Below are 26,787 nucleotides of genomic sequence, written 5' to 3' on the forward strand. Positions count from 1 at the left end.
AATGATTTCAGCTATTGAATGTGTACAGCTAAATAATCTGTAGCAGCTAAATAATAATAATAATATGGGATTGCTTCTTTCTTCCCCCACCCGCTCCACCCTCCTTGACCCAGGCACAAAGGGGGAACGAGCAGAGGAATTGCATTAGAGTGGAGAGCTATATTGAAGGAGCTAGACATGATGGGCTGTGTTGTATCGATCATTATTGCTAGGCCACAAACTAGCAAAGTCAGGCTGTTGACATGAGCTGAGGGTGCTTAAGTGACTGGGGTCCATTAATTGAGCTTCCCTACATTGTCATGCTCTGTGTTCCACTGCTAAAATAATCCACGAGAAACTTTCAAAGACCCGGCATGGACACGATGGGCCGAATGGCCTCCTTCTGTGCTGTATAATTCTAAGAAATTATCCTTCCTTTTTCTTGTAAAGGGCGGGTAAGCTTTCCTGGAGTCTCAATGCACCACACTATTGATTGTAGCTTGAGAGGGAGGACATTACCAACCACTGTGACCGAGTACATGGTGAAATAGGATTACACACAACAAGACTCTGGTCTGAGGCTTGAGGTAACGTTTCACATCCATTAAGTAACACGGAATGATCTGTAGCAGCGTATCTGCCAAGTGAAACCGAATCTGTTGCATAGCAATCGGAAACGCTATACAGAAAGACAACGTTTGTCAGCTCAACCCTTTGACAATACCAGAGCACCGTACGGCAAATGAAAGGTCAAGGTTGGTGAGGAAATGGACTGACAACCATGATCCTAATACTCTTGTCGACTTTTACTGGGGGAATGAAGTACTGTAACCCACCACTATATTGTAACGAAGGCAGCTTATAACAGGTATGGATGTAGAGGTGCTTTCTGTATGCTAACCAAGTTACAAGATTTAACCTGAGTGGTGGAGAAGTAACGACAACAACTTGCATTTCTATAGCGCCCTTCACGCTGGGGTTGCGTGCCAGAGCCGTTAAATGACAGATGATGCCGGAATCCGGATGAATATTCGCACATTTAAAATGTTCGGTTGTGTCGCGCTCCCCGCTGTCTGCTGCGTCGCAAAACGTTTTAAGCGTAAGGTTTCTCCGTTTAAAAAAAAATGGAGGCAGAAGAAGTACCGCGTCCATTATTACACCACACCCAGCTTTAGAAAAGCAAACACTCGTGCCTCAAACTCTCTTCCAATAATAATAATAATCCTCGCATTTGATATAGCGCTTTTCACGTCGGGAGGACGTCCCAAAGCGCTTCACAGAGCACACTGTAAAGTGAATTGACTGTATTTTTGTGGGCGAACGCGGCAGCCAATTGCGCACAGCAATGTCCCACAAAGTGTCGTAGATTGAAAATGACCAATTTATTATTGTTTTTGGTTTTGGAGGGATTATTATTAGGCTCTGTGTGGAGTAAGGAAACTTGCCCGAGGTTTCACCCTCTGCCTGGAATTGAACTCCGGTCTCTCACTTGCAAAGCGAGTGCTCTAACTACTGAGCTACAGGACTCCTCACGTGCACTGCGAGACGGGATACCGGCGAAAGAAGCACGCCCACTGCCTTTGAAACCGATCACGCGACAACAACGACGACAACAGCTTGCATTTAAACTTGCTGTTAAAAAAAAGGGGAAGGAAGGGTGACCGTCACCAGCTATTGAAAAGAGTATTTCGCACTTAACGAGAAACGTGTTACGGAACATTTTGAGAGAGAGGGAAAAAAATATACATTACATCAACGGTAAATTTCCGAGAGGAGCAGAGGGCACCAGGGCAGCCCATTATTATTAACAACAATAATAATAATAATAATGGTTGCATTTGATACAGCGTCTGATCGGGTCTTTTCCGGATGTCTCAAAAGTGCTTCTTCGAAGGGATATGCAATTAAGCGGAGTGACTGTGTGTAAAACAATTCTAAAAATTGCAAGCGCTCTCTCTCTCTCTCTCTCTCCCCCTCCCTCTCTCTCTGGGTCAGAGCACATCTCAGCCGTCGTTGTTGTTGTTATAATAATAATAATATAATAATAAAAGAATTATAACGGTCCTGGAAGTTGGCAATGGAACAAGTCGGTCCTGTCAATCAAGCGCCTAGTCCCGCCTCCCGCCAATTGATTCGCCGCGGCCGTCCCCTGGGGGCGGGGCCGAGCGGGGGCTGATTGGTTGCCACCGACGTCAATCCGGCGTCGGGGCGCTGTGATTCGTCGGCCGATCGGCCAATCCCGCCTCCCGGGGGAGGCGGGCGGGGACGCGCCCCCCCGCCGGTCCGCCTCGCGCCATGTGCGCACGCGCAGCCGCCAGGAGCCTGAGCCGCCGCTCGACGAGCGGCATGAGGCGGGCGGTCTGACCCGTTAGCGCAGCTCCCGCCGCCCGGGCATGGGGACGAACGAGGTGGAGCCGTACGGTAAGTGGCCGTTACACTTCGGGTGGTGGTGGGCGGTCCAAGTCGGTTTGGGTTTGAAATTGACGTCGCGTGAGGCGGCGGCGGCGGCGGGTGAGAGCATCTCTTAAAGCGGGACGGGGCGCGGCTCTTAAAGCGGCACTGCACCCCCCCCCCACCAACCCCTCTCGTACACCCCTTAATTCCGGTCGTGCACCCTAAAATGTCACTCTCACCGCCCCCCCCCCCCCCCCGAACTTTGTTTGTTTGTTTGTTGGGTCGGAAGCAGCTTTAATAATAATAATAATAATCCTCGCATTTCACGTCGGGAGGACGTCCCAAAGCGCTTCACAGAATAGACTGTAAAGTGAGTTGATTGTATATTTGTGGGCGAACGCGGCAGCCAATTGCGCACAGCAATGTCCCACAAACAGTCGTAGATTGAAAATGACCAATTTATTATTGTTTTGGGTTTTGGAGGATTATTATTAGGCTCTGTGTGGAGTAAGGAAACTTCCCAAGGTTTGGCCCTCTGCCTGGAATTGAACCCAGGTGTCTTGCTTGCAAAGCGAGTGCTCTAACCACTGAGCCTCAGGACTCCACTTGCCAATTTATCTGGTTACTGACCCACCCGTGCAGTCACAAGAAACAACTTGCAATTCACATAGCACGCTTCGCGAGGGGCAGTTTCCCGGAGCTTTGCCGCTGAGCTGGGGGGGGGGGGAGAGAGGGGAGGAAGGTGGCTGTAGGCACTGTCGAAGAGGAAGACTCGACTGGGCTGGGAAGGGTGGGAGGGATTGAGGCAGGGAGTTCCGGAGTCCTCGGGGCGGCTGAAGTCGCCAGACTTCTAACCCGTCAAATGAGTTGTAAAGCGCCAGAGAGTGGAGTCTGGTCCCCTTTTGCAACAGCTGCAGGGTGTAGATTATCCACGGACACGGATTTCTTTTGACATATCTCTGCGCTGCCTACTGGGCAGAATGTTTTTAAAGAAAAACACACTGAATAGCCCAGTTTAAGTGTGCGTTGTTTTGCATGTGCGCGCACACACACACATATAGCTTAGCTGAAGATTTGGGATATGTAAAGTGAATACAAATGCGATGGGAGGTTTTTTTTTGCAACCGCTATCTACACAGACAGGCTGCCCTGTGTAAAGTGGGTTGATTGTGTGCTGGTGTGAAGGGTGTGGTAGGAATCTGGGCTGATGTTGATCCCTTCCGTCAACTACAGCAGTAATGGGGGTTGGTGGGGGGGGGGGGGGTAGAGGAGGAAAGGGCAGGTAATTGGGACTAAATAGATTGCTCTTAAAAGAGCCGCTCAGACACAATGGGCCAAATGGCCTTCTGTGCTGTAAATTTCTATGGTTCTAGATATCAGAGGCTTTGGGTGTATTTTTGCGCTAGTTATAGTGATAATAGCCCTTGCCTTTGCCCATAGCGCTTTATCACATCAGGACGAATTGGGGAGGATCTGTTTGCAGGGCTATGGGGAGAGAATGGGATTGGTTTGGACAGCTCTTTTGAAAGAGCTGGCACCGACACGATGGGCCGAATGGTCTCCTTCTGTGCTGTATGACTCTATGACGTCTCGCAGCACTTGCTTGTGTAATGGAGTGCCTGTGTATTCCAAGGCAAATGGTCTTTTATTGAATATTTCATTTCCACTTCATCTAAGTGTTTCTGTTGCAATTTTGCAACCTCGAGTTCCTCTCTCCAACCACCAACCCCAAGTTGGGTCGTTGTGTATATTTAACATTAAACTGGCGTCAGACTTTGGTCAATGTCCCCTTTTTTGGAATATTGGGAAATATTAACAACCACAAAATAAACGAATATACCCAATAATTAAATTTAATAATTAAGATTGGTGACCGGGTCGTGAGTCATTCACCGCTGCAGTTGCAGATGTGCTTTTCCTTGCTATTCAGAGCCTTCGGCAAGCTTGAGAGTTAACTGGCTGCGTGCCCAGTCCGGCTGGAGTATGTGTCGTCTCAGCCAAGTCCACTTCCCTCTCTTGTGCTGCCGAGCTGTGCGAGACTTTAACCAGTTGTGTTTGACTCGAGAGGGGGAGAAAATTAACCAACCAACAAAAACTTGTTGAGAGTTGCCCAGAGCTGACTTTTGGGAGCATACCTGTGTGTGTCAGTCAGCGAGCGAGTAAGTGATAAGCATGGCAGGCTCGCACGTGTCTCATCTTAATTGCAGAAACTTAATTGCAGTGGAGTCCTGTAGCTCAGTGGTTAGAGCACTCGCTTTGCAAGCGAGAGACCTGAGTTCAATTCCAGGCAGAGGGCGAAACCTTGGGCAAGTTTCCTTACTCCACACAGAGCCTAATAATAATCCCTCCAAAACCAAAAACAATAATAAATTGGTCATTTTCAATCTACGACTGTTTGTGGGACATTGCTGTGCGCAATTGGCTGCCGCGTTCGCCCACAAATATACAGTCAATTCACTTTACAGTGTGTTCTGTGAAGCACTTTGGGACGTCCTCCCGACGTGAAAAGCGCTATATCAAATGCAAGGATTATTATTATTATAAACTCAACCAGTTTCCAGCAGGGGAGATCTGTACTGAACCATAGAACCAAAGGACACGCCCTGCGATTGAATGTGTTGGTGGGGGGGGGGATAAATTCAGAACAAATCTGCGGAAACACTACTTCAGTGAGCGAGTAGTGAACATATGGAACAGGCTCCCCAGGGAGACAGACGGTGGAAACAGAAAATGTTGTTTGTTTCAAGAACAAATGAGATAGAGTTCTCCTAGAAAATAATATCTCGGGGGGGGTACAGTATATAGTTTGGGACACGACATGTCAAGCGACTGCCAGGATGGCAGGAAGCAAACTAGATGGACCTTGGTCTTCTTTTGCCCAGCAAGTTCTTATGTTCGTACGTTCTGTTTTCCTCTTCTGTGCGAGCTCATACTCATACTGTGAGTCATTGCAGTCATCCTTTCCAAGGTTTGTTATTAACCACCAGTTTAAAATAATAATCATAATAATAATCCTTGCATTTGATACAGTGCCTTATCGCGGCTTTGAGATGTCTCAAAGCGCTTCACGGGTTACACTGTAAAGTGTAGTGACTGCGTGTCTTGTGGGCGAAGCGTGGCATCCAATTGCACACAGAAGCGTCCCACAAACCCTTGTGGATGGAGCGACCAAATTATTATTATTTATTATCTTTTAGGTAAAATGAGCGCTTGTGGTGCTTCGTGCCTGCCAACTGCACACTGGCTGCTCTGCTCTGAGCTGCGCTCCATTTTACAGTGCATTCTGTGAAGCGCTTTGAGACGTCTCAATGACATGATAAGACGCTTTATCAAATGCAAGGATTATTATTATTATGAAGCCACGTGATTTCTTCAGCACAAGTATCTGAGTTGGATGATTAAACTTGCCCCTTAGCGTCTGTAAATGCAAATTGCTCTCTCTGTCTCTCTGTTGCACTTCTCAAAAAGAAGGCAAGAAAAACAACTTTATAAGGTTTCGTTTCCTGCCTGACCTGCGGGATGAGCAAGATAACAATGTCAACATCAGGTGCCGCTTCGAGGCAGGTCAGATCTCCTCGTCTGATAACCGCTGTCTGAGCCCATGCATCTCAAGACCCTCCTCTTCGGCCATGCCTTCGGTCACCCTGCTACCCCCACCGGCCCTGACCCCGTTCCCCCGTCTCCCTTCCTGATACCATCACGCCCAGCTCGGGCGAACGTCTCGATGTCAGAACGCGTGGGGATATTGCAATTGATTTCTGAGAGCGAGCGAGCTACAAAAACAACAACTTGCACTTCTATAGCGCCCCTCACGCAGGGTAGTGTCTCGGAGCGCTAGTGGAGTGGAGTGTGGACACTGTAGGTCTGTGTTGGCTGTTTGCCTCTCTGTTTGCCTCGTGGTTTTGGCTGCGGCTCCGGTAATTAGGTTTTAACTTAAGTTTTCATCGATTTTTTTTTTTTTTTTTAATTTCAAATGGAAAAGCACTTATTCCCAGAACCAGCTGTGCTGTGCTGTCTGATGCTGACTGTTGTTGGGCGTCCTGTAGCTTAGTGGTCAGAGCCTTTGCCTCGCAAGCAAGAGGACCTGGGTTTGGTTCCCGGGTGGGTAGGGCGAAATCTGAGGCCAGTTTCCTTACTCCACACTCGCGCCTCTGTTTACCTGAGCAGTAAGTAGGAACCTGGTTGTTAGCTAATTGGCGGATCGCTTTTTCTGGGGGTAATAATGCCTTCAGCATAAATACAGATAATTTGGTCACTCAATCCACAGCTGTTTGTGAGACGCTGCTGTGCGCAATTGGCTGCTGAGTTTCATCCTCAACATACATACAACAACATTCACTTTACAGCAAAGTTACCGTGAAGCGCTTTGAGATGTTTCGAAGACGTGATAAGGCGCTGTATCAAGTGCAAGGATCGTTATTATGATAAGAGGACTCTCCCCTTCCCCTCATCTCCTGCCTCGTGTGGCTTCACAGGTTGTGGTCCCAGTGTTGGAGACCAGACAGGATGTTGGGTGTTGCACACCCTTTACACACGCGAACCTTTCTAACAGGGAAGCCAACCCTAGCCTCCCTTCCCCGAGCGGAGGGACATTTGTATCTTTCAAAGCCCTCTACGGTCTCGCTCCTCCCTCCCTACCTCTGTGACCTGCTAACTCCATACCGACCTCTCCGCTCAGCAGGCTCCGGCCTGCCCCACGTCCGTCGCTCTTGTCACTGCTTTCCGGCAAGTTAGAAGCTGCTTAAAAAACTGGGCTAAAGGGTGAGGATAGGGAGGACAGAGAGGATTTCTGTATGGGGGCTGTCTTTCTTTGCCTGTGAGTTTAATGTGAGCCTGGTTAATGCAAACACAGCACTGTCTGCAGCTGTTCAGCCTCTTTTGCTATGTCGTCAGCTCCCGTCAGAGTACTGCATCTCATCGAAATCATATGACTGCTCCAAACTGGTGTAGCATCAGTATTAACCTCAGACTGGTAAAGTAACTTGAGAGTAAGAGCAAGAGGAGGGAGTGATCAGATGCTGACATGGAATCGTGTCTCTGAATGCACCTCATTACCAATATTAATAATAATAATAATCCTTGCATTTGATATAACGCCTCATCACTCACCACACACACAAGTCACAAGAGTGTTCTATTAAGCAGCTTCCGTGTCTCAATCTATAATAATAATAATAATCCTTGCATTTGATGCAGCGCCTTATCACGTTGTCGAGATGACTCAAAGCGCTTCACGGGGATCTACTGTAAAGTGTAGTGACTGTTCTGGGACGCTACCCCGCGTGAGGGTGCTGTATAAATGCGAGTTGTTGTCGTTCACTGTTAAGTGTTTTTTTTAGGGCGGAGATCCTGCTTTTGTTGGTGGGGTGGGGAGAGAAGTTGGACGGTTATTTTGGCGTCACATTGTGCTGGCCAAGCAGCGAGAAGGAAACGAGGGTCTATCTTCTATTGGTACATAATTGTCAGATGGAACATTCCCGGTCATGAAATCAATGGGAATTTCCTGCTCCTGTTTTGTTATCGGAATCCCCTTTGCTGGGAGCGGACAGGGAGGACACAACAGCAGCAACAACAACAACAACTCGCAGTTATACTCCACGCAGGGTTGTGTCTCAGAGCGCTTAAAACTCCAGGGTAGACTGCAGTCAGAGAGCTGAGGTTCTCCTGCTCGCTGCACACGGCAGGAGCTGGGGGGGAGGATGGTTGCCGAGAGAGCTTAAGTGCTCTCAACGTGCTTTGCAGCCATTTCCTGTTGCGCGCTGATGATTTGGTTCATGTAGGAAGCGAGTTTACACCACCAACATCTGCAAACTTATGAGGTGCCCTTCGTATAGGTGTAGGAGGGGTTGTGATGCCACAGCAACAACTCGCGTTTATGTCTCGCGCAATCAGTTCACTTTGCAGTGAGTGTATCCTGTGAAGGGCTTTGAGGCGACTCGAAGAGGTGATAAGGCCCTGTGTCAAGCGCAAGGATTATTATTATTATTATTATTGTCGCACCCTTCGTGCCGAACGGTGTCTCGGGAGTGCTTCAGCAAGTGGGGAGCGGGGAAGGGAAGGAGGAGGTGACCCTCTTTATCCATCTTTAAAACCTCCCTCTTCGACCGTGTCTTCGGTCACCTCCCCCTCGTTTCCCTTTCTCTCCTCCTTGCTCGGTGTCCGCCCTCCCCGGGCAGGGCTTCAAGACGCTCTCTAGCCAGCACGGTTCGAGGCGCTGTTCAAGTCTGCGCAGTGGTTGTCGTCATTCCGATTTTTCGTGCCCACAAAAACACGCAGTCACTGCGCTGTACAGCGTATTCCCCCGTGAGGCGCTTTGAGGCGTCTCGACCAGGTGTGAAGGCGCGGGGTCAAGTGCGGGGACGATTATTAGTGTTTCAGAAGCGGTTCTTGCTGGAGTGTCTCAGTTCGGCTGTGGCCGCCCCTCCACACCTCTCCTCCCCGCAGGATCCTATTAATATCAGCACAGCTGCAGATACAGATCTTGCCAGGCTTCAGCGCCGTTGATAACAGCCCACGCGCCTCAATGAGGCGGAGTTTCTGGGCGGTTCCAAACCTTGACAATAATAATAATAATAATAATAATAATAATAATAATAATAATCCTTGCATTTGATAATAGCGCTTTTTCACGTCTTCTCGACGTCCCAAAGCGCTTCAAAGAATAAACCGTAAAGTGAACTGACTGTATATTTGTGGGCGAAACGCGACAGCCAATTGCGCACAGCAGCGTCCCCACAAACAGCCGTGGATTGAAGGGACCATTTTTTGTTTGAAGGGTTATCGTCAGGCGCGTGGAGTAAGGACACTTGCCCAAGGTTTTGTCCTGCTTGGAATCGATCCCAGGTCTGTCGCTTGTGAGGCGACTGCTCTAACCACTGAGCTACAGGACTCCTAAACCTTGTCAAGTTTCCTTGCTTCACACACACGCACAGACACAGACACACGCGCCTCTGTTTACCAGCAGTCAGTAGGAACCCGGTTGTTAGGCGACTGGCGGATCACTTTTCAGTGGGTGATGATCCCTTCAAAAAAAAATTGAACAATAAGCAATAATAATCAGTTGGTCGCTCAACCCACAATTGTTTGTGGGGCACTGCTGTGCGCAGTTGGCTGCTGCGTTTCACCCACAAAACAGTGTGGGAGAGGTGTGTGTGTGTGTGTGGAGGGGATTGTTGCAGTGTTATTCGGACAGAGATCTACTGTTTAGCTCGTAACGCTATCTGTGCCTCTCGCAGTTCGCACAGTGAAGGCTGATGCAGGCACCGCCCAAATGTAAGCCAGTGCTTGTGACCTGTCGTGCGTGTCTTTTGCTGCCCCGAGTTTCCAGTTAAACTAGTTTAGGCTGAATGTGTGTGCCTGTGTGTGTGTGTGTGTGTCCGACACAAAAGACGAGACACACAGGAAGTGCAAGTAGTGCAGCACCGACCGAGAGAGCAGAGAGAGAGAGAGCGAGAGTGTGTGTGAGAGAGACAGAAAAGGCGAGACCCTGTGAGGAATCCGCAGTCGGAAGCCATGAGCGACGAGGAGAACTACTACGGGAAATATGGTGAGATTCCTGTCAGCCTGGGGTTAGATGTTGGGGTTGTTGCTGGTGCTTGAGGAATTGCTATGAGCAGTTTCAGGGCATTGGGGCCCATTGCTTTGTGTCTGTGGGTGTGCAGGGCTATAATAATAATAATCCTTGCATTTGATATAGCGCTTTTCACGTCGGGAGGACGTCCCAAAGCGCTTCACTGAACACACTGTAAAGTGAATTGACTGTATATATATTTGTGGGCGAACGCGGCAGCCAATTGCGCACAGCAATGTCCCACAAACAGTCGGGGATTGAAAATGACCAATTTATTATTGTTTTTGGTTTTGGAGGGAATATTATTAGGCTCTGTGTGGAGTAAGGAAACTTGCCCGAGGTTTCACCCTCTGCCTGGAATTGAACTCAGGTCTCTCACTTGCAAAGCGAGTGCTCTAACCACTGAGCTATCTCCAGGCTTGGAGCCCATTGCTGGGTGTGTGTGAGAGAGGAGGCGGGTATGTGTGTGAGAGGCGGAGGGTGTGTGTGTGAGAGGCGGAGGGTGTGTGTGTGTGAGGAGGTGAGTGTGAGTGAGTGAGAGGAGGCGGGTGTGTGTGTGAGTGAGTGTGTATGAGGCGGGTGTGTGTGTGTGTAAGAGACGGGCGTGTGTGTGAGGGAGTGTGTATGTGGCGGGTGTGTGTGTGAGTGAGTGTGTATGAGGCGGGCGTGTGTGTGAGTGAGGGTGTATGAGGCGGGCGTGTGTGTGAGTGAGTGTGTATGTGGTGGGTGGGTGTGTGAGTGAGTGTGTATGAGGCGGGTGTGTGTGTGTGTAAGAGACGGGCGTGTGTGTGAGGGAGTGTGTATGAGGCGGGTGTGTGTGTGAGTGAAGTAAGGAAACTTGACTATGGTTTTGCCCTGACCCACCCGGTCGGCCAGGAATTGAACTGGGGTCCTCTCACTTGCTTGCGAGGCGAGCTCGCTAACCACTGCGTTATAAGACTCCACGTTATTTAACTTTAATCGCTGTGCTGGGAGAGTTAACCTGCTGTCGAAGGGCTCTTTGTGGTGAGGTGTGAATGGCTTTTCCTCCTGTGTTACAGGTGAGCCCAAGAAGTTTGATGCCTCATTCAGAGGTCCGGTTGAAAAGAGGTAGGTTCCTCTCTCTGCCTTATTCAGTCCCCATCACCCCAGCTCTCGCCAGGCTCCACTAACTTCCTAGCGCCAAACGGATTGATTTCAAGTTCCTCGCACCGATCTGCATATCCCTTCATGCCCCTGGCACCTCCCTACCTCTCCGGTTTACTCCCCAACCCACTGCCCGGTGCCTCCCCTCCACTGGCTCCGGCCTCTTGCATGTCCCTCGTGCCCTCTGCTCCACCATCAGTCGCCGCGTTTTCAGCCACTACGCCACAAACCTCTGTCACTCTCTCCCTCTGTCCCTCCGCCTTTCCCCTCTCCTTCCCCATCTTCAGGTCACGCCTGAAGACCTTCCTCTTCGACCACGCCTACGGTCACCTCCCCCGTACCCCCAGCTCGGCGTCATGCTCCGCATCGAGCTCAAAGCGCCTCTTCGCAAAGCGTAGCTGACTGCGTGTTTTGGGGGCGAACGTGTACAGCTGACAGGGCGTGCGTGCAAATTGGTGCGTTCACTCTCGGTGGAGTTAATGACGCGAGGCGGGTGGAAGGATGGTGAGTGAGAGTGGAGCTGGGAATGAGGTTTACTCTGCCCGATGGTGGTCACACACGGTTTGTTCGTAACTTCTCCCTCTCTCTCTCTCGCTCTCTCTCTTCTCAGGGGCTGTACTGACATCTTTTGCTTCCTCTTGTTCTTCGTGGCCATTCTGGTGTACTGCGCCGTGGGGATCCTAGGTGAGTTGAGCACCAAGGCTACCGACAGGGAATTGAGATAGAATTGGCAGATAGTAATAATAATCCGTGCATTTGATACAGTGCCTTTTCAGGTCGTTGAGACGTCTCAAAGCACTGCACAGGATATACTGTAAAGTGAATTACGTCTCACATACTCACACACACCTCACAGACACACACCCCCCACACACACACACACCCCCCACACACACACCCCACACACAACTGTGTATTTTGAGGGAAAAACACGGTAGCCAATTGCGCACGGCAGTGTCCCACATATCAATCTCCAGACCCTTACCACTTGCTGTAGAGCTAAAGGGCAATGTGCAGGAGTGTCTCCCCAGCTCTGGCCTCGGCAGGGGTGGGGCAGGGCGTGGGAGGGCTCGAGACCATGGGTCCAGAGCATGTCAGAGCCCAGGTCGGGGAGGTGATGGGGTGGGGTGTGAGGAGAGGAGCTGAGCCATCTCCATCCACACTCTTAAATAATAATAAATAATCCTTGCGTTTAATGCAGCGCCTCTCACGTCAAGAGGACGTCTCAAAGTGCCTCCTTCAGGCGAGGGCTGCCGTGAGGTTTGAGCGGGGCGCGGGCTTGTGGAATGGTCGGGGGCAGGAGGGTGGGACTCGCTGCCTTCACACTGTTGTGTACGTGTGGTTTTTTTTTTTTACCTCTCAGCGTGGACTTATGGAGACGCTCGGAAAGTCATCTACCCGACAGACAGCCGGGGGGAGTTCTGTGGCCAGGCCGGAACCCGTAATGAGTGAGTCTGTCTGTGTCTCTCTCTCTGGCTGTGTGTGTGTGTGTTTCTTTCTGTGGCTGTGCGTGTGTATCTGTTTGGCTGTGGGTGTCTGTCTGTGTATATGTGTGTGCGTACCTTTCTCTATCTCTATAGGTGGCTGTGTGTCTGCTTGTCTCTTACAACAACAACAACAACTTGTATTTATATAGCTTAGAAGGTGATGCTTGAAGGCTTAGTTCAGGAAGAGCTGGAGGAGGCTCATGTGGAGCATAAACACCGACATAGACCAGTTGGGCCAAATGGCCTGTTTCTGTGCTGTATATTCTAATGTATCTCTATGTCTGTGTGTCTCACTATCTTTGTGTCTCTCTGTGTCTTTGTTATGTGTGTGTGTGTCTCTCTTTCTCCCTGTGGCTGTGTGTGTGTATCTCTCTGGCTGTGGGTGTGGGTGTGTATATCTCTTTGGCAGTGGGTATCTGTGTGTGTGTGTGTGTGTATCTCTCTCTCTTACGGTTGTATTCTCTCTCTTTTTCCTTCCTCCCAGAAACAAGCCATTTCTGTTCTTCTTCAACCTGCTGGAGTGCACCAGCCCGGTGGTGCTGCTAGAGTTCCGGTGTCCGACCCCACAGGTGAGAACAAGGCAGAGAGGGCCTTGAGTCCCCCCCCCCACCACTCCCGATCCACGGTCACTCCGTTACGGGTGAGAGACGGATCTGAAACCAGCCCCCTTTTTCCAGTGTTGCTTGCGCGCCTTGGGACATCCTCCCGACGTGAAAGACGCTGCACAAATTTGTCATCGTTTGAGTAAAACTCAACCAAGATTTGAAAATAGAAGGGAGTTTCCCCCTCTCTCTCTCTCTCCTGGTATCCTGGCCGACAATTCCCCATATCAAATCAGTCGAGGACGCTGCTGTGCGCAATTGGCTGCCGCGTTTCGCCCACAAGCTACACAGTCAATTCACTTTACAGTGTATCCCGTGAAGCATTTTGAGACATCTCAATGACGTGACGAGGCACTGTGCCAAATGCCAGGATTATTCTTATTCTCTCTGGGTCTCTCTCTCTCTCTCTCTCTGGTCACAGATATGTGTGAAGCAATGCCCAGACAGGTTTGTCTCCCTGTTCAGTATTCACAAGGAGAAAAAAATTAATTCAAGCAGTTGGCAGAATTACATGCAGTTCTGCAAGTCGGACTTCAACCAGAGTAAGGTGAGGGAGCACACGTCCCGACCAACAATCCACTAACGTCTGGGCCTCGTGAACCTTGTTCGATGTGGGGGGGGGGAGGGGGAAAGGGGGTAAGCGGGTGGGGGGGGTGGCGGGTTCCCCTGACCTGACGGTGTAGGGTTGGTTACTCGCAGACCGCTTCACCTCTCTCGTGTTTTTCCACAGAGTATGATGGAGCTACTGCGGGATCAGGATTGCCCCACGGTGCTGACGCCCAGCAGACCTTGTACGTGTGGGTTTCAGTTCCCCCGGCTCCCCATTGTCCAACCAATCGACTTCAAGATCCTCTCATTCATCTACGAATCCCTTCAAGCTCTGGCAACCTCCTTACCACTCCGGCTCGCTCCCCAACCCACTCGCTACCCACTACCCTCCGCTCGACCTGCTCTGGCCTCATACTTTGTCCCTCGTTCCCTCCGTTCCACCATCGGTGACCGCGCTTTCAGCCGCTACACTGCGCCCCGAAGCTCTGTCACTCTCTCCCTCTATCTATCCCTCCCTCCGCCTTGCCCCTTCCTTCTTTCCTCATCTTCAGGTAGCGCCTGAAGACATTCCTCTTTGACCGTGCCTACGGTCACCTCCCCCCACCCCGCTTGAAGTCCTGCTGCCCTGTGTGCGTGAGTGAGTGCGTGTGTGAACGAGGTGTGTAAACACAAGTTGTTGTTGTCGTCCCCTTCACACAGTTTCCCAGCGATGTTTCCCCGATCTGGAGACCAAGAAGGGAGTGGTGTTGGTCGGCAACAAGACTTCGTTCAAGCTGGAAGAAGGAAAAACCATCAACGCCTCCGACCTAATGGCCGCAGCCAAGTTAGTAGCATTCTCACTGTGATTCCCAGCTCAGGCAGGTTGTGTGGCCGGCAGCCAGCGTGCGGGCCACGGCAACGTGCCCTAGGGTATCGAGCTCTCCGGGACGCTACCCTGTGAATGCAAGTTTTGTTGTGATGGTTGTTGTTGGGGGCTGCGTTAGAGATCAGATCAACAGCTTGCATTTACAGGAGGGGAGGGACGGGACAAGGGGGCGGGTGATGGGGTGGGGCGATGGGGGTTGTAAGCAAACCGTATGGGGTAGAGGGTGGCAAAGAGGGTGGGTTCTAACCTCTGATTCAGACCCTGTGCTCTCTCCCTCCAGAGCTGCCAATATCGTCCTGGACGTCAGAGAGGTGGCGATGAAGATATTCGAGGACTACACCAGATCCTGGCATTGGATCTTGATGTAAGGGCTTGTTTTGTTGTGGGTTTTGACGGTGAGGAGGGTGGGTGGGGGGGTGAGCCCCCAGGGTCACGTCAACGCACGCGGTGGTGGGGGGAGGGGGTCAATGGAGAGGATTTACATTCCCGAGTTGGATTTATGCTCCGAGGATTTCTCCCTGTATTAGTGGTTAGAGCGCTCGCCTCGCTAGCGAGAGGACCCGGGTTCAATTCCCGGGCAGGTCAGGACGGAGTGAAACCTTAGGCAAGTTTCCTTACTCCACACACACACAGACGCGCATAGACACACACACACACATACACACACGCCACTGTTTACCTGGTTGTCCCTGGTTGATTGTCGCATCAATCACTAATTCGGACACTCAATCCACGACTGTTGGTGGGACACTGCCGTGCGCAATTGTCTGTGTATTTCGGGTGCGAAACGCGGCAGCCAATTGCTCACGGCAGATTCCCACAAATAAAAGCGTGTGGGGTGCTGTGCAAATGCAAGTTGTCGTGACACACCTCCACCCCCCCACCCCCCACCTCTGGTTCCAGCGGGCTGCTGATGGCGATGGCGTTAAGTCTCCTGTTCGTGGTGTTGCTGCGCTTCATAGCGGCCGTGATGGTGTGTGTGATGATCCTGCTGGTGATGGTCGTGCTGGGCTACGGTACGTGGAGCAGAGTCGCCAAGCGAAGTCGGCGCTGCTTACGGTCGCCTCCCTCTCCCCCCGGCTCGTGGTCGGACTGTGAAATGCTCCGGGACCCTACCCCGTGCGCAGGGCGCTATGTAAATGCCAGTCGTCGTAGTGGTCAGCGTCCTCGCCTTGCAAGCGAGAGGTCCCAGATTCAATTCCTGGGTCAGGTCAGGTCGGGGGCGAAACCTGAGGCAACTTTCCTTATTACAACACACACACACACACGCGTGTGTCTCGGTTTACCTAGCGGTAAGTAGGAACCCTGTTGTTAGTCGATTGGCGGATCCCTTTCCACGGGTGATAATCCCTTCAATCAGTCGATCAATCAATCATAATTTGGCCACTCAATCCACAACTGTGTATGGGACCTCGCTGTGGCTGCCGCGTTTCGCCCACAAAAATGAACAGTCACTTGACAGTCTATCCCGTGCAGCGTCTCGATGACGTGATAAAGCGCTGTATCGAGTGCGAGGATTTTTATGGTTCTCTCTCTCTGTGTGACAGGTATATATCACTGCTCCATGGAGTACATTAAGCTGCGAGGTGAGGCCGGCTCTGACATAAGCATCACAGACTTAGGCTTGCAGACCGACATCAGGGTCTACCTGCACCTCCAGCAGACGTGGTTAGCCTTCCGTAAGTCCTGCTCGGGGAGGGAGTGGGGTGGGCTCTCCCTGTGTGCAGCACGTACTCCCTCTGCTGTGTCAGTGACCCTCCGCTTTGATTGCGCCTTCAGTCACGCTCCACTGGCTCAGACCCTGCTTCTTTTGTTTGTTTCACCACTCTTTGGAACTCCATCTCACCGTCCCTCCGCCTCGCCCCTTCCCTGGCCTCCCTTTTCAAGAGCCTCCTCTTTGACTGAGCCTTCGATCTCGCTCCTACGCCCGCCCTCCGCTCTCCTGATCCCAAGCTTCAGCTCGGGTCCAATCCCTGACTGTCTGTCCAGCGCCTTGGGACGTCCTCTGGACGTGAAACAACAACTTGCGTTTACACAGCGCCCCCCCCCCCCCCCACCAACTCGCTCACTCACGTGGGCACAATGGACAAGCAGGAGCCAGTCACTGAAAGGGACTATACACGAGTAGCCTGTTGTTGTTGCAGTGATCATCCTGTGTATTACGGAGCTGCTGATCATTGTCATCCTGATCTTCCTGCGGAAAAGGATCCTCATCGCCATCGCTCTGCTCAAGGAGGCCAGCCGGTAAGCTCCCAACAGCAGTGTACGAGCTCAGCGAGGCCAGCCAGCCCCTCGCACAGTGAGCGGCTACAACAGTCCTTCCAGCAAGGACATGACTGGGCTCGACTGTGGTCACCCACCCACATGGGTCAGAGATCCTGCTCACACTCATGGGTTTGGGTGTGTGGCGGGGAGAGGGAGAGGTGTGGGAGATAGGGGGAGGGACAGAGAGAGAGAGAGAGAGAGAGAGAGGGGGAATGAGAGATTGAAGGGGGGGAGAAGGAGAAACAGACTTTAGTTTTAACCTTCAAGTGAGTTTCCCCTTTTTCTTGCAGAGCCATTAAACACATGATGTGTTCGCTGCTCTATCCCCTGATCACATTTGTGTTGCTGCTGATCTGCATCGCCTACTGGACTATCGTGGCCGTGTATCCTTCCTGACGGTGCTCTTGCTCGCTCACACACTCACTCACTTCCTCGCTCACACACCCTCCCTCACTCACTCACACACCCTCCCTCACTCACTCACAATATAATAATAATAATCCTTGCATTTGATATAGTGCTTTTAACAAAATTTCACTTAATTCACCACTGTCTGTGGGATGCTGCTGTGCGCAATTAGCTGCCGCGTTTCGCCCACAAAATCTTTCTCAAAAGCGCTTCTCAGAATAGACTGGAAACTGAATAAAGTGTATAAGGGGCATCTGGTTCTACCCTCCGTGCTATACAATACCTTAACGGATTCCGCCAAGATTTTTGTCGACATCCAACAAAGCCATCTATAAGGTGGTTTCCAATTCGTCCGACTGCAACTTCACCTGTGATCCCACGGTGAGCGTTGCCTCTGGGTGTGGGGGGGGAGGTAGTAGGGAGGAAAAGGGAGGTTTCTGGTCCTGTGAGGTGTGTGGGATGGGGGGTGCGGGGAGAGTGTGTGTGGGTTGGGGGAGGCGTGTGTGAGAGAGCGAGATTGTGGCCACTCAGTGTTTATTGTCATTAGATGTCATTTAGCAGGTATGGTAAATAATAATAATAATAATAATAATCCTGATACAGCGCCTTATCATGTCGTTGAGATGTCCTCAAAGCGCTTCACCGGACATACTGTAAAGTGTAGTGACTATGTATTTTGTGGGCGGCAGCTAATTGCGCACAGCAGCGTCCCACAGACAATGGTGGATTGAGTGACCACATCTGTTTTTTTGGAGGGACTATTACCCCTGGAAAGCGATCCGCCAATCAAATGAACAGTCGTGTTCCCACTTACCCCGAGGTAAACAGAGGTGTGTGTGTGAGTGCCCGCGGAGTTAGGAAACTTGCTCCGCTTGGGGATTGAACCCGGGTCCTCTCGCTTGCGAGGTAAGCACGTTAACCACACCGCTACAGGCCCAGCGGTGACCTTTCGCTCTCTCGCAGACCTTCAACACCTCGAACATCACGAAGCAGTGTCCCGGGGCTGTGTGCGCCTTCGCCTTCTACGGCGGGGAGACGAACTACCACAAGTACCTCACCGCCCTCCAGCTGTACAATGTCTTCGTGTTCTTCTGGGTGCTGAACTTCGTCATCGCTCTGCAGCAGTGCACGCTCGCCGGTGCCTTTGCCTCCTATTACTGGGCCTACAACAAGCCCCACGACATTCCCACCTTCCCTCTCTTCTCCTCGCTCAGCCGCACCCTCCGGTAAGCAGCAGCCCCCAGCCCGGACTCACCACCCCCCCTCCCCTCCACCGCCCGCAAATCGCTCAGCCCCTCCACCTTGCCGTGCGTCCCACGAAGCGTTCTGAGGCGTCTCACAAAGACTGTTGGGTTTGGGTTGAACTTTGGCGCCGCCCGCTGGCCGGTTTGAGGCAGCGCGAACCCCTCCCGCTCCCCCCCCCCCCCCCGCAACCCCGAAAAATTGGTTGCTCAGTCCGCGACTGTGTGTTTGCGGGTCGCTGCTGCGCTCAATTGCCACCGCCGTGTTCCGCCCGTCTCGAGACCCCTCCTCTCCGCCCGCACTTTCGGTCACCCTCCTTCTCCCCCCCCCCCCGCCTCCCCCCAGCTCGGGACTGTCCATCCAAAACTTGCCGTTGTCGTTGCTGCAGGTACCACACGGGCTCCCTGGCCTTCGGGTCCCTGATCCTCGCCATCGTGCAGGTTTTCCGTGTGCTGCTGGAGTACGCCGACCAGAAGCTGAAAGGTGGGCAGCGGCTGCTCTCGTGGGTCCCGTCACTGACGCCCACCCGCCTCGCTGGTCTGAATGGCTGCCGTGCTTCTCTTCTGTTTGGTGTTCTTGTTCAGCCTCTCAGCCCCCCCCCCACCCCACCCCCCCCCACCCTCTGGACCTCCACCCCACAGTCCCTCCATCTCTCTCAACCCCTCCCTCTATCCCTCCCTTGCCTCCTTCAGGACCATTTTCAAGACTCCTCTTCGACCGTGCCTTCAGTCACTCTCCCTACGCCTCACCCTCTCCGCCCTCCACCCCTCCTGATCCCAACCCCCAGCTCGAGTGCAGATTCCCTGACTGTCCAGTAGCTTGGGACGTCGTCCTGACGTGAAAGGCGCTGTGTAAACGTCATTTGTTGTTCGTTGTTGGCTAATGGGCAAGGATTATTATTATTATCACATGACATCTCAAAGCGCTTCACAGGATATACTGTGTATTCTGTGGGCGAGATGTGACCGTTACCAAATGTAATGCTCATTATTAATTACCCATTAAAACCATGATCGGAAAGGCAAGGACAGTTTGGGTGACACTGAACAGCAGAGGCTTTGTGTGAGCCTAATAATAATATTAATAATAATCCTTGCATTTGATACAGCGCCTCATCACGTCGTCGAGACGTCTCAAAGCACTTCACAGAATAGAAACCTAGAAACAGGAAGAGGCCATTCAGCCCCTCGAGCCTGTTCCGCCATTCTATTCTATGAGATCGTGGCTGATCCGTACCCTCCAATTACCGCCCTCTCTTGCCCCGTATCCCTTAATACCCTGACCTATCCAGAATATACTGTAAAGTGTAGTGACTGTGTTTTGTGGGTGAAAATCACTGGGTTTGATGAGGGGGAAACTGTCACCCGTTAGCCCCGAGAGAAGAAGACTTTGCTTTTCCCTTTGCAGCTTCATTTAATTTTTATTACTATTGTCTTTATTGTCTTAGGTGCACAGAACAAGTTTGCCAAGTTCCTGTTACGCTGTCTGAAATGTTGCTTCTGGTGCCTGGAGAAGATTATCAAGTTCCTCAACAGAAACGCCTACATAATGGTGAGCGCTCCCCACTCCACCCCAAGTCCCCACCGAGACCTGCCTTAATAATATTATTATTAATAATAATAATCCTTGCAATTGACATAGCGTCTTATCATATCGTTGGGCCGTCTCACAGCACTTCACAGAGAGATGCAGAGAGAGAGAGAGAGAAACAATAATAATAAGCCCTGCATCTGATGTAGGGCTTTATTACGTCGTTGAGGTGTCTCAAAGCGCTTCACAGAATACCCTGCAAAGTGCAGTGACTGTTTACTTTGTGAGCGAAGAACGGCAGCCAATTGCGCACAGCGAAGTCCCACAAACGGCTGTGGATTGAGTCACCATTTTTTTGGGTTGTTTCGGAGGGATCATTACCCCCTTAAACCGATCCGCCAATCGACTTAACAACCGGGTTCCTACTTACTGCTGGTAAGCGGAGGTGCGTGTGTGTGGAGTAAGGAAACTTGCCTAAGGTTTCCCCTGACCTGAAGTGAACCCGGGTCCTCTCGCTTGTGAACCACTACAACCACTCTCTAACCACTACAACAACAACAACAACAAGATTCCATTTATAGAACACCTTTCACGTCGGGAGGACGTCCTTGATCATGGGATGTAATCATTTCCTGATAACAAAAACAGAAGTCACTGGGAACACTCAGCAATTTTAAATGCTGCTGCTGGGTGTTCTCAGCGACTTCTGCCTTTGTTTTCAGATTTCCGACATCTGTAATATTTTGTGATGATTTCCTACCTCATTTGTGCTCTTTTCCCTCTCTCTCTCTCTCTCTCTCTCCCCCCTCACCACCCCCACCCAGATCGCAATCTACGGCTCAAACTTCTGCGTATCAGCGAAGAATGCATTCTTCCTGATAATGAGGAATATACTCCGGTGAGTGTGTGGGTCTGTGCGTGTGTCCGGTATTATCCTGCGAAGCTATAAGAACAGGAGGAGGCCACTCAGCCCCTCGAACCTGTTCCGCCATTCTATTAGATCATGGCTGATCTGTACCTCAACTCCAATTACCCGCCTTTGCCCCATATCCCTCGATACCCTCTCCTAACAAACATCTGTCCACCTCAGTCTTGAAAATCTGAATGGAGTTACCCTGCGTGAAGGGCCCTATGTAAACGCAAATTGTTGTTGATGTTGTGGCACCGAACGCAAGTCTTGTTCTCTTTGCCTTCACAGGGTGGCGGTGCTGGACAAAGTGACCGACTTCCTGCTCTTCCTGGGGAAAATGCTGGTTGTTGGCAGTGTTGGTCAGTACTCAGGGACACACATACACATATGTTCCTCTCTCCAACTCCAGTCGTGGATTGAGCGACCAGTTTTGCACAGATTCCATCTCCCGCGTCTCTCCCCACCACCGCCCCCACCCCCACCCCTCCCGAATCCTACCCCCAGTTCAGCCGCAAACCCTCGACACTCCAGCACCTCGGGCCATCCTCCCAACGCAAAGGTCGCTATGTAAATGCAACTTGTAGTTGTGTTTGTGAAACGCTCCCGTCCCCTCTAACCGGCTGTGCTTCACGACGTGCTTTGTTTCTACATGAAAGAAGCCGTAACAATGGCGAGTTACTAGTTACTTGTTTATGAATTAGTTGTTGATTAATAACTAGTTATTAATTATCACCACCTTGTGGTCCTCAGGAGTTCTTGGTTTCTTCTTCTTCACCAATCGCATCAAGCTATTTGAGGACAAAGCTCCGCAGCTCAATTACTACTGGGTTCCACTGATGGTGAGGAGCTGTTTGTGTGGGGGAGGGTGGGTGGGGGTTGCCAAAGAGGAGTGAGAGGATGGTGTTATCACACCACATTTGCAATTTGGGCTGCCTACAAATACTACGATTGTCCCTGTTGATGTGTGTTTGTGTGTGGCTGAACTGGTAACCGATAACCCTGTGTGTTTGTGTATTACAGACTCTCCTCCTCGGCTCCTACTTGATCGCCCATGGCTTCTTCAGTGTGTTTGCGATGTGTGTGGACACGCTCTTCCTATGTTTCTGTAAGTAGCCCTCGCTCACTCGATCATCTCCCACCTCTGTGTTAGAAAGTTTAGCCTGTACACGTCAGGGCTTTGACCCTGACAGAACCCACTCGCTGACACTGCTGCGCTATCAGTGGTGGTGGTGGGGGGTGAGAATGGGGTGGGGGGGTGGTGGGGGACCGTAAATTCAGGGTGAATGTCGAGGCCCATTTATTTGGTCCCCAAACTCCTGCACGGTTGTTTAGCCCGAGGACGTGAGCAATTCTGAGGCCACCGATTCCTAACAATTCTCTCCACCCTCTTGACTGCAACAAACACACAGTCACTACACTTCACAGCGAGTCGTGTGAAGCAGGACTTTGAGACGTTCCTCCTGACGTGAAAGGTGCTGAATTATTATAACAATAATAAGCCTTGCATTTGATCCAGCGGTTTATCATGTCTTCGAGCCATCTCAAAGCGCTTCACACGATGTACTGTAAAGTGGAGTGACTGCATATTTTGTCTATCACAAGTAAGTATTCCTATTATTATAGCATTTGCTGATTTCCTGCCCAGCGATGTGAGGCAGGAGTGTGGTGCGTGTGTGTGTGTGTTACCTCCTGATGGTAAAGCCTCTCTATAGGGGAACGGGGTCTGGAGTGAAATGAACACAGAAGTGATTGGGAACACGCAGTCAGCAGGTCAGGCAGCATCTACGGAGAGAGAGGAAAGTGAGTTAACGTTTCGGGTCCATGACCTCGTTAGAGTGAGTCTACCCACAGAGAGCTGAACGAAGGGGCTCCTCTGCGTTCTGTTTGCTTGTTAAACCGATCGCGCGATTCCTCACGACAGCCTTGCCAAGTCTCTCTTTAAAGTTTCTCGTTTGTTTTTTTTCCCCTCCTGTCATGTCTTGACTGTGTTGCGATTTTCTCCTCTGTGTCCAGCTCATCCCTGGACCGATTCCTTCCCCTCTCTATTGGGAAAAGCCAGGGTTTCCCAGTACTTCCCACGTGATCCGGGTTTCCCTCCCGTTCATCCATTAGCTGCAACTTATCCTGGTCATGTCGGAAGGTGCTGGACAGTCAGGGATTTGGACCCAAGCGCGGGGGGAGTGGGGGGTGAGGGATGGTGGCCGAAGACTCAGTTGAAGAGGAAGGTCTTGAGACGTGCCTTGAAGGAGGCGAGGGAGGAAGTGGGGCGAAGGGAATGTGAGACGGAGTCCCAAAGGGTGGGGGCGGAGAGGCTGAAGGCCGACCTTTCCTGGCTGCTGCGTTTCGCCCGCAAAGTCCTCAGTCGCTGCGCTTTACGGTGTATCCCGTGAAGCGCTTTGAGACGTCTCGACGACATGATAAAGCGCTGCAGGGATTATTTTTATTATGAGAGCGCTCTGTGCGCTCGCTCCTCCAGCTGTGCCCTGGAACGCTTTTGCGCACTCCGGGACGCCACCCTGCGCGTGAGGCGCTATATAAATGCAAGTTGCTGTTGTTTGTGGAACCTCGCGCTCACACCCAACCCCAGGCCTCCCAGTCGCTCGAAGCAGGTACTCCTTCCAGGCCAGCTTTCCACCCGCCTTATTCCCCAGCAAGGACTGTAATCGTTCCCTTTCGAAGGGCGACTGTGTGTGCATGGGTTACAGTTTCCTATTCTTGTCTCTGATTCTTATCTGTGTCTTTCTCCTTTGTCTTTCCTCTCCCTCCCTCTCTCTCTCTCTCTCTCTCGTTCTGTTCTTTCATCACGGACGTGTGCGCACGCTGTTCTACCTCTCCCTTCCTCCACACGCACACACACACACACCACCCGTCCCCTCCCGCCCCCTGCCGGCAAAAAAAACAGGTGAAGATCTGGAGAGGAACGACGGGTCAGCCGAGCGACCGTACTACATGACGCCAGCGCTACACGACATCCTGAGTATCGAGGAGCCCCCTGCCCCCACCCCCCCAACCGACATCGCCGTCAACGACAACTCCCCTCAGATCGTGGAGCTGCAGGAAGAGTAACGAAGGCCACAGACTTGAGGCAAAGTCGTCGCCACCGCTCAACCTCATTCCCCTGCCCCGGGCACTCACTCCCGCCAGCACGCGACCTAATCCCTGCTTATCGTAGCCGGACGTGCTCTCTGTGTGTTGGTTATGTCAGGGGCTGGGGCTACTTCAGTGATGACTGTCATCGGGGTAAGGATCAATATGGAGAGAAAACCGGGTCTCGATGTCACTAGGGATGGTTTATACCGAGGTCAGCCCGTGTATACAGGGAGGCCAAGAAGTCGTGATACCTGTTTTCCCGATTATCTAAAAGAAAATCATTAGACATTGTAATGGTATCACAACTATTTGGTCACCCTGTGTGTGTGTGTGGGTGTGTATAGATATATATATATTGTGTGTGTGTGATTCAGGGGAGGTCCAACCTTTTGAATGCCGGACGCCCTTTTTGAGAGATGTTCGGGGGCCGCATAAGCAATGTCTTCGTGTTTCCCTTCCAAAAACGTAAAATCAGATAGCATTTGATGGTTGTGGGGGGAGCGCGTGGGCCAGATGAAATAGAGGGAGGGAGCCGCCAGTTGGCCTAAGTGATATATATATATAGAGAGAGAGAGGGAGAGAAGAGAGTTGAGTTTGTATCTTAGTCTCTCGCGCTCTCTCTCGTTATTAAAGAGGGACTCTTCCCCCCCCCCCCCCCCGTGAAAGACGCTACACAAATGTAATGTTGTATTGTGTTGCATGATGATGATTATTTTAATGAGCTGATTGCATGTTGGTGCAGTGGAGGACCTGGAGAGGAATGACGGCTCAGCGGCCAAGCCTTACTTCATGCCTACAAGCCTGCAGAAGATCCTCAACAAGAAGAACAAAACCTCGTCAGAGTGAGCAGACCTCGTTGGGGACAGGGTGGTGGGGGGAAGGGGGAGAGGGAGGGAGGCTGAGTGGGGCTCTGCCCGGGAGAAACCACTTGACTGACGGAGCTACCCCACACCCACCCCCTGCTTAATGGATCAGCACATCCCATCTCAACCCAGCCCTGGCGTGCGAGATATTCACCTCGCCTCCGTCCGCGAGACATCTTGGTTAAAGACACCCATTCCTGTTGATAGATATCCGCTTTGATACCCCCCCCCGCCACCATTGCCAACTAAGTTTGATTATGGTCTGAGACATTGTGATTGCGGGAGGGAGCAGTGAGCACATTGCCATCTGCCTCACCTCTGCACATTCCTCCCCCACCCCCCACCACCCGGTGCTAATGACGGGTTTCCTGAATTCACACTCGTCCAACAGCCAACACCAAACAGCCAAGCTGCCCTGTACAAGCCTAAGCTGCCAAATCTTTGTGAGGCTCCGTTACTCGTTTGTCCGCAGATGATTACCGCTGTAATGTTTCCCCGAATCTTGACACATTTCCTCCCACCTCCCCCTCCTCCTGCTCGGAAGCCAGCAGTATGGGTTGAAGTAAAATGTCCAAGTGCGCAGCCTTTTTTTATATATATATATATAATATACTGTATAAATATATATACACACAGTCTATGAAGGGTGTTGATGCCACGCTTGGTTGCCTGGGATGAACTGCCTTTATAACCGCCAGTTGCCTTGGGTTTGTTTTCGAGTCCAGCTTCTCTCCGTGGGGAGCCCAGCTCCTGGCCTTGTGGACGAGCAGCTTTTGACGGACAAATGTCTTTTATGTTGAGTGTTAAATCGGCCCACAGGGCAGGGCTGTTTCAGGCAGTGCACCATAACAACTCACTGTTTTTTTAAAAAAATGTTTTGTGATTGTCTACACTCCATCGCTGATGCAATCCTCTCCCCACTGGAGAAGACTTGCGTATTAATCAACGAGAATGTCCTGCATGGTTTTATTATATATTTTTTGAGCAACAATAGCTGTTTTTACCTTTTTTTTACACAAATTATTAAATTGAATGTTTCTTCCTTTGTAACGTGCAGAGTCCCGTTACCCCCATTCCCCCCCCCCCCCCACCACATTGCATTAACCAGCCACTGAAACATGTGGAAGGAAGAATGACGATAATTGTATTTAGAAGTACTCAATTGTATTCAGTCCCAAGTGTTTAACGGTATTTAGATATTCAAAGCATTGGGGTGTGTGTGTGTGTATGAGTGTGAGTAGATCTGGCAGATAATGATCTGTCGCCACATTCGGTGTTTGACATCTTCTGTTAATGTGGATGGATGGATGGAATGAGGAGGGCGAAATGCATCTGACAGTTTGCTTCAGCTCCTCCGTAGTCTCATATCACTAACAAGACTTTGTACATGCACCGTGGATTTGCTGCCTACTCACCCAGCGGAGCGAGCGACCAGCGTTTCCTTATGTATAGGACCTTACCTCGAGTGTACCCACTCTGTGTGCCTGAGAGGCGAGCAGACTGATCATGGACCTCCCCGTGTCTGAGCGAGGCTGCTCTGATGCATCTGTCGGCTGGAATCAGCACCTGAACGCCGGTGGATTTCCTCCCGGAGAGAATTCCGACCCGGATGTAAACAAACCTGATCGTGTATCCCCCTCTTTTTTTAACACCCCCCCCCCCCCCCCCATACTCCGAGCTCTCGCTCTGGGGCCTTGATCGTATTTATTTGCATGCTTGAGGCTTGTATCGATCCAATAAATGTAACGTTTCCAACAAATGCCTTTCACCCTTGTCGGGCTCCTTCATTTTGTTTCAGTCAATACACGGAACGGCTGTTGCAAGTTGTCAGGCTGTGAATTTAGCTCGATTTATTGGGAGTCCTCTTTTAACCCCCCCCCCATTACTACCACTGCCATTAGCAACGTG

The 26,787-nt window shown here is 51.2% G+C and overlaps 1 protein-coding gene across 4 annotated transcripts; it reads left to right on the forward strand.

Moving 5' to 3' along the window:
• Positions 1 to 2,301: 2,301 nt before the first annotated feature.
• On the forward strand, positions 2,302 to 26,638 carry LOC103190209 (choline transporter-like protein 2). 4 transcript variants are annotated; one of them, XR_006085830.1, is made up of 23 exons: positions 9,510 to 9,919; positions 10,984 to 11,032; positions 11,679 to 11,752; positions 12,432 to 12,516; positions 13,040 to 13,124; positions 13,579 to 13,704; positions 13,888 to 13,948; positions 14,406 to 14,529; positions 14,852 to 14,935; positions 15,475 to 15,587; positions 16,119 to 16,250; positions 16,716 to 16,815; positions 17,127 to 17,219; positions 17,547 to 17,625; positions 18,208 to 18,470; positions 18,875 to 18,969; positions 19,934 to 20,037; positions 20,841 to 20,914; positions 21,215 to 21,285; positions 21,677 to 21,765; positions 21,947 to 22,031; positions 23,829 to 24,166; positions 24,759 to 24,804. XR_006085830.1 is itself a non-coding variant. In XM_042344680.1 (22 exons), the coding sequence occupies exons 1-22, from the start codon at positions 2,373 to 2,375 to the stop codon at positions 23,990 to 23,992; spliced, it is 2,178 nt and encodes a 725-aa protein (XP_042200614.1). In that variant the 5' UTR covers positions 2,302 to 2,372; the 3' UTR covers positions 23,993 to 24,330. The 4 variants fall into 4 exon arrangements, 3 of the variants coding, with proteins under 3 accessions (XP_042200614.1, XP_042200613.1, XP_042200615.1); XM_042344680.1 differs by lacking the exons at positions 9,510 to 9,919; positions 24,759 to 24,804 and adding an exon at positions 2,302 to 2,400 and having other exon boundaries at positions 23,829 to 24,330; XM_042344679.1 differs by lacking the exon at positions 24,759 to 24,804 and having other exon boundaries at positions 23,829 to 24,330.
• Positions 26,639 to 26,787: the final 149 nt, after the last annotated feature.

The sequence above is a fragment of the Callorhinchus milii genome, unplaced genomic scaffold (genome assembly GCF_018977255.1).
Source record: "Callorhinchus milii isolate IMCB2004 unplaced genomic scaffold, IMCB_Cmil_1.0 Scaffold29, whole genome shotgun sequence".
NCBI classification, from domain to species: Eukaryota; Metazoa; Chordata; class Chondrichthyes; order Chimaeriformes; family Callorhinchidae; genus Callorhinchus; species Callorhinchus milii.

Excerpts from the sequence above, each read along its gene's own strand:
- LOC103190209 (XM_042344679.1), top strand. The coding sequence starts at position 9,886 with ATGAGCGACGAGGAGAACTACTACGGGAAATATG. Across the intron at positions 15,588-16,118 it reads GATGGTCGTGCTGGGCTACG|GTATATATCACTGCTCCATG; the intron begins GTACGTGGAGCA and ends TCTGTGTGACAG. Across the intron at positions 18,471-18,874 it reads TCGCTCAGCCGCACCCTCCG|GTACCACACGGGCTCCCTGG; the intron begins GTAAGCAGCAGC and ends TCGTTGCTGCAG.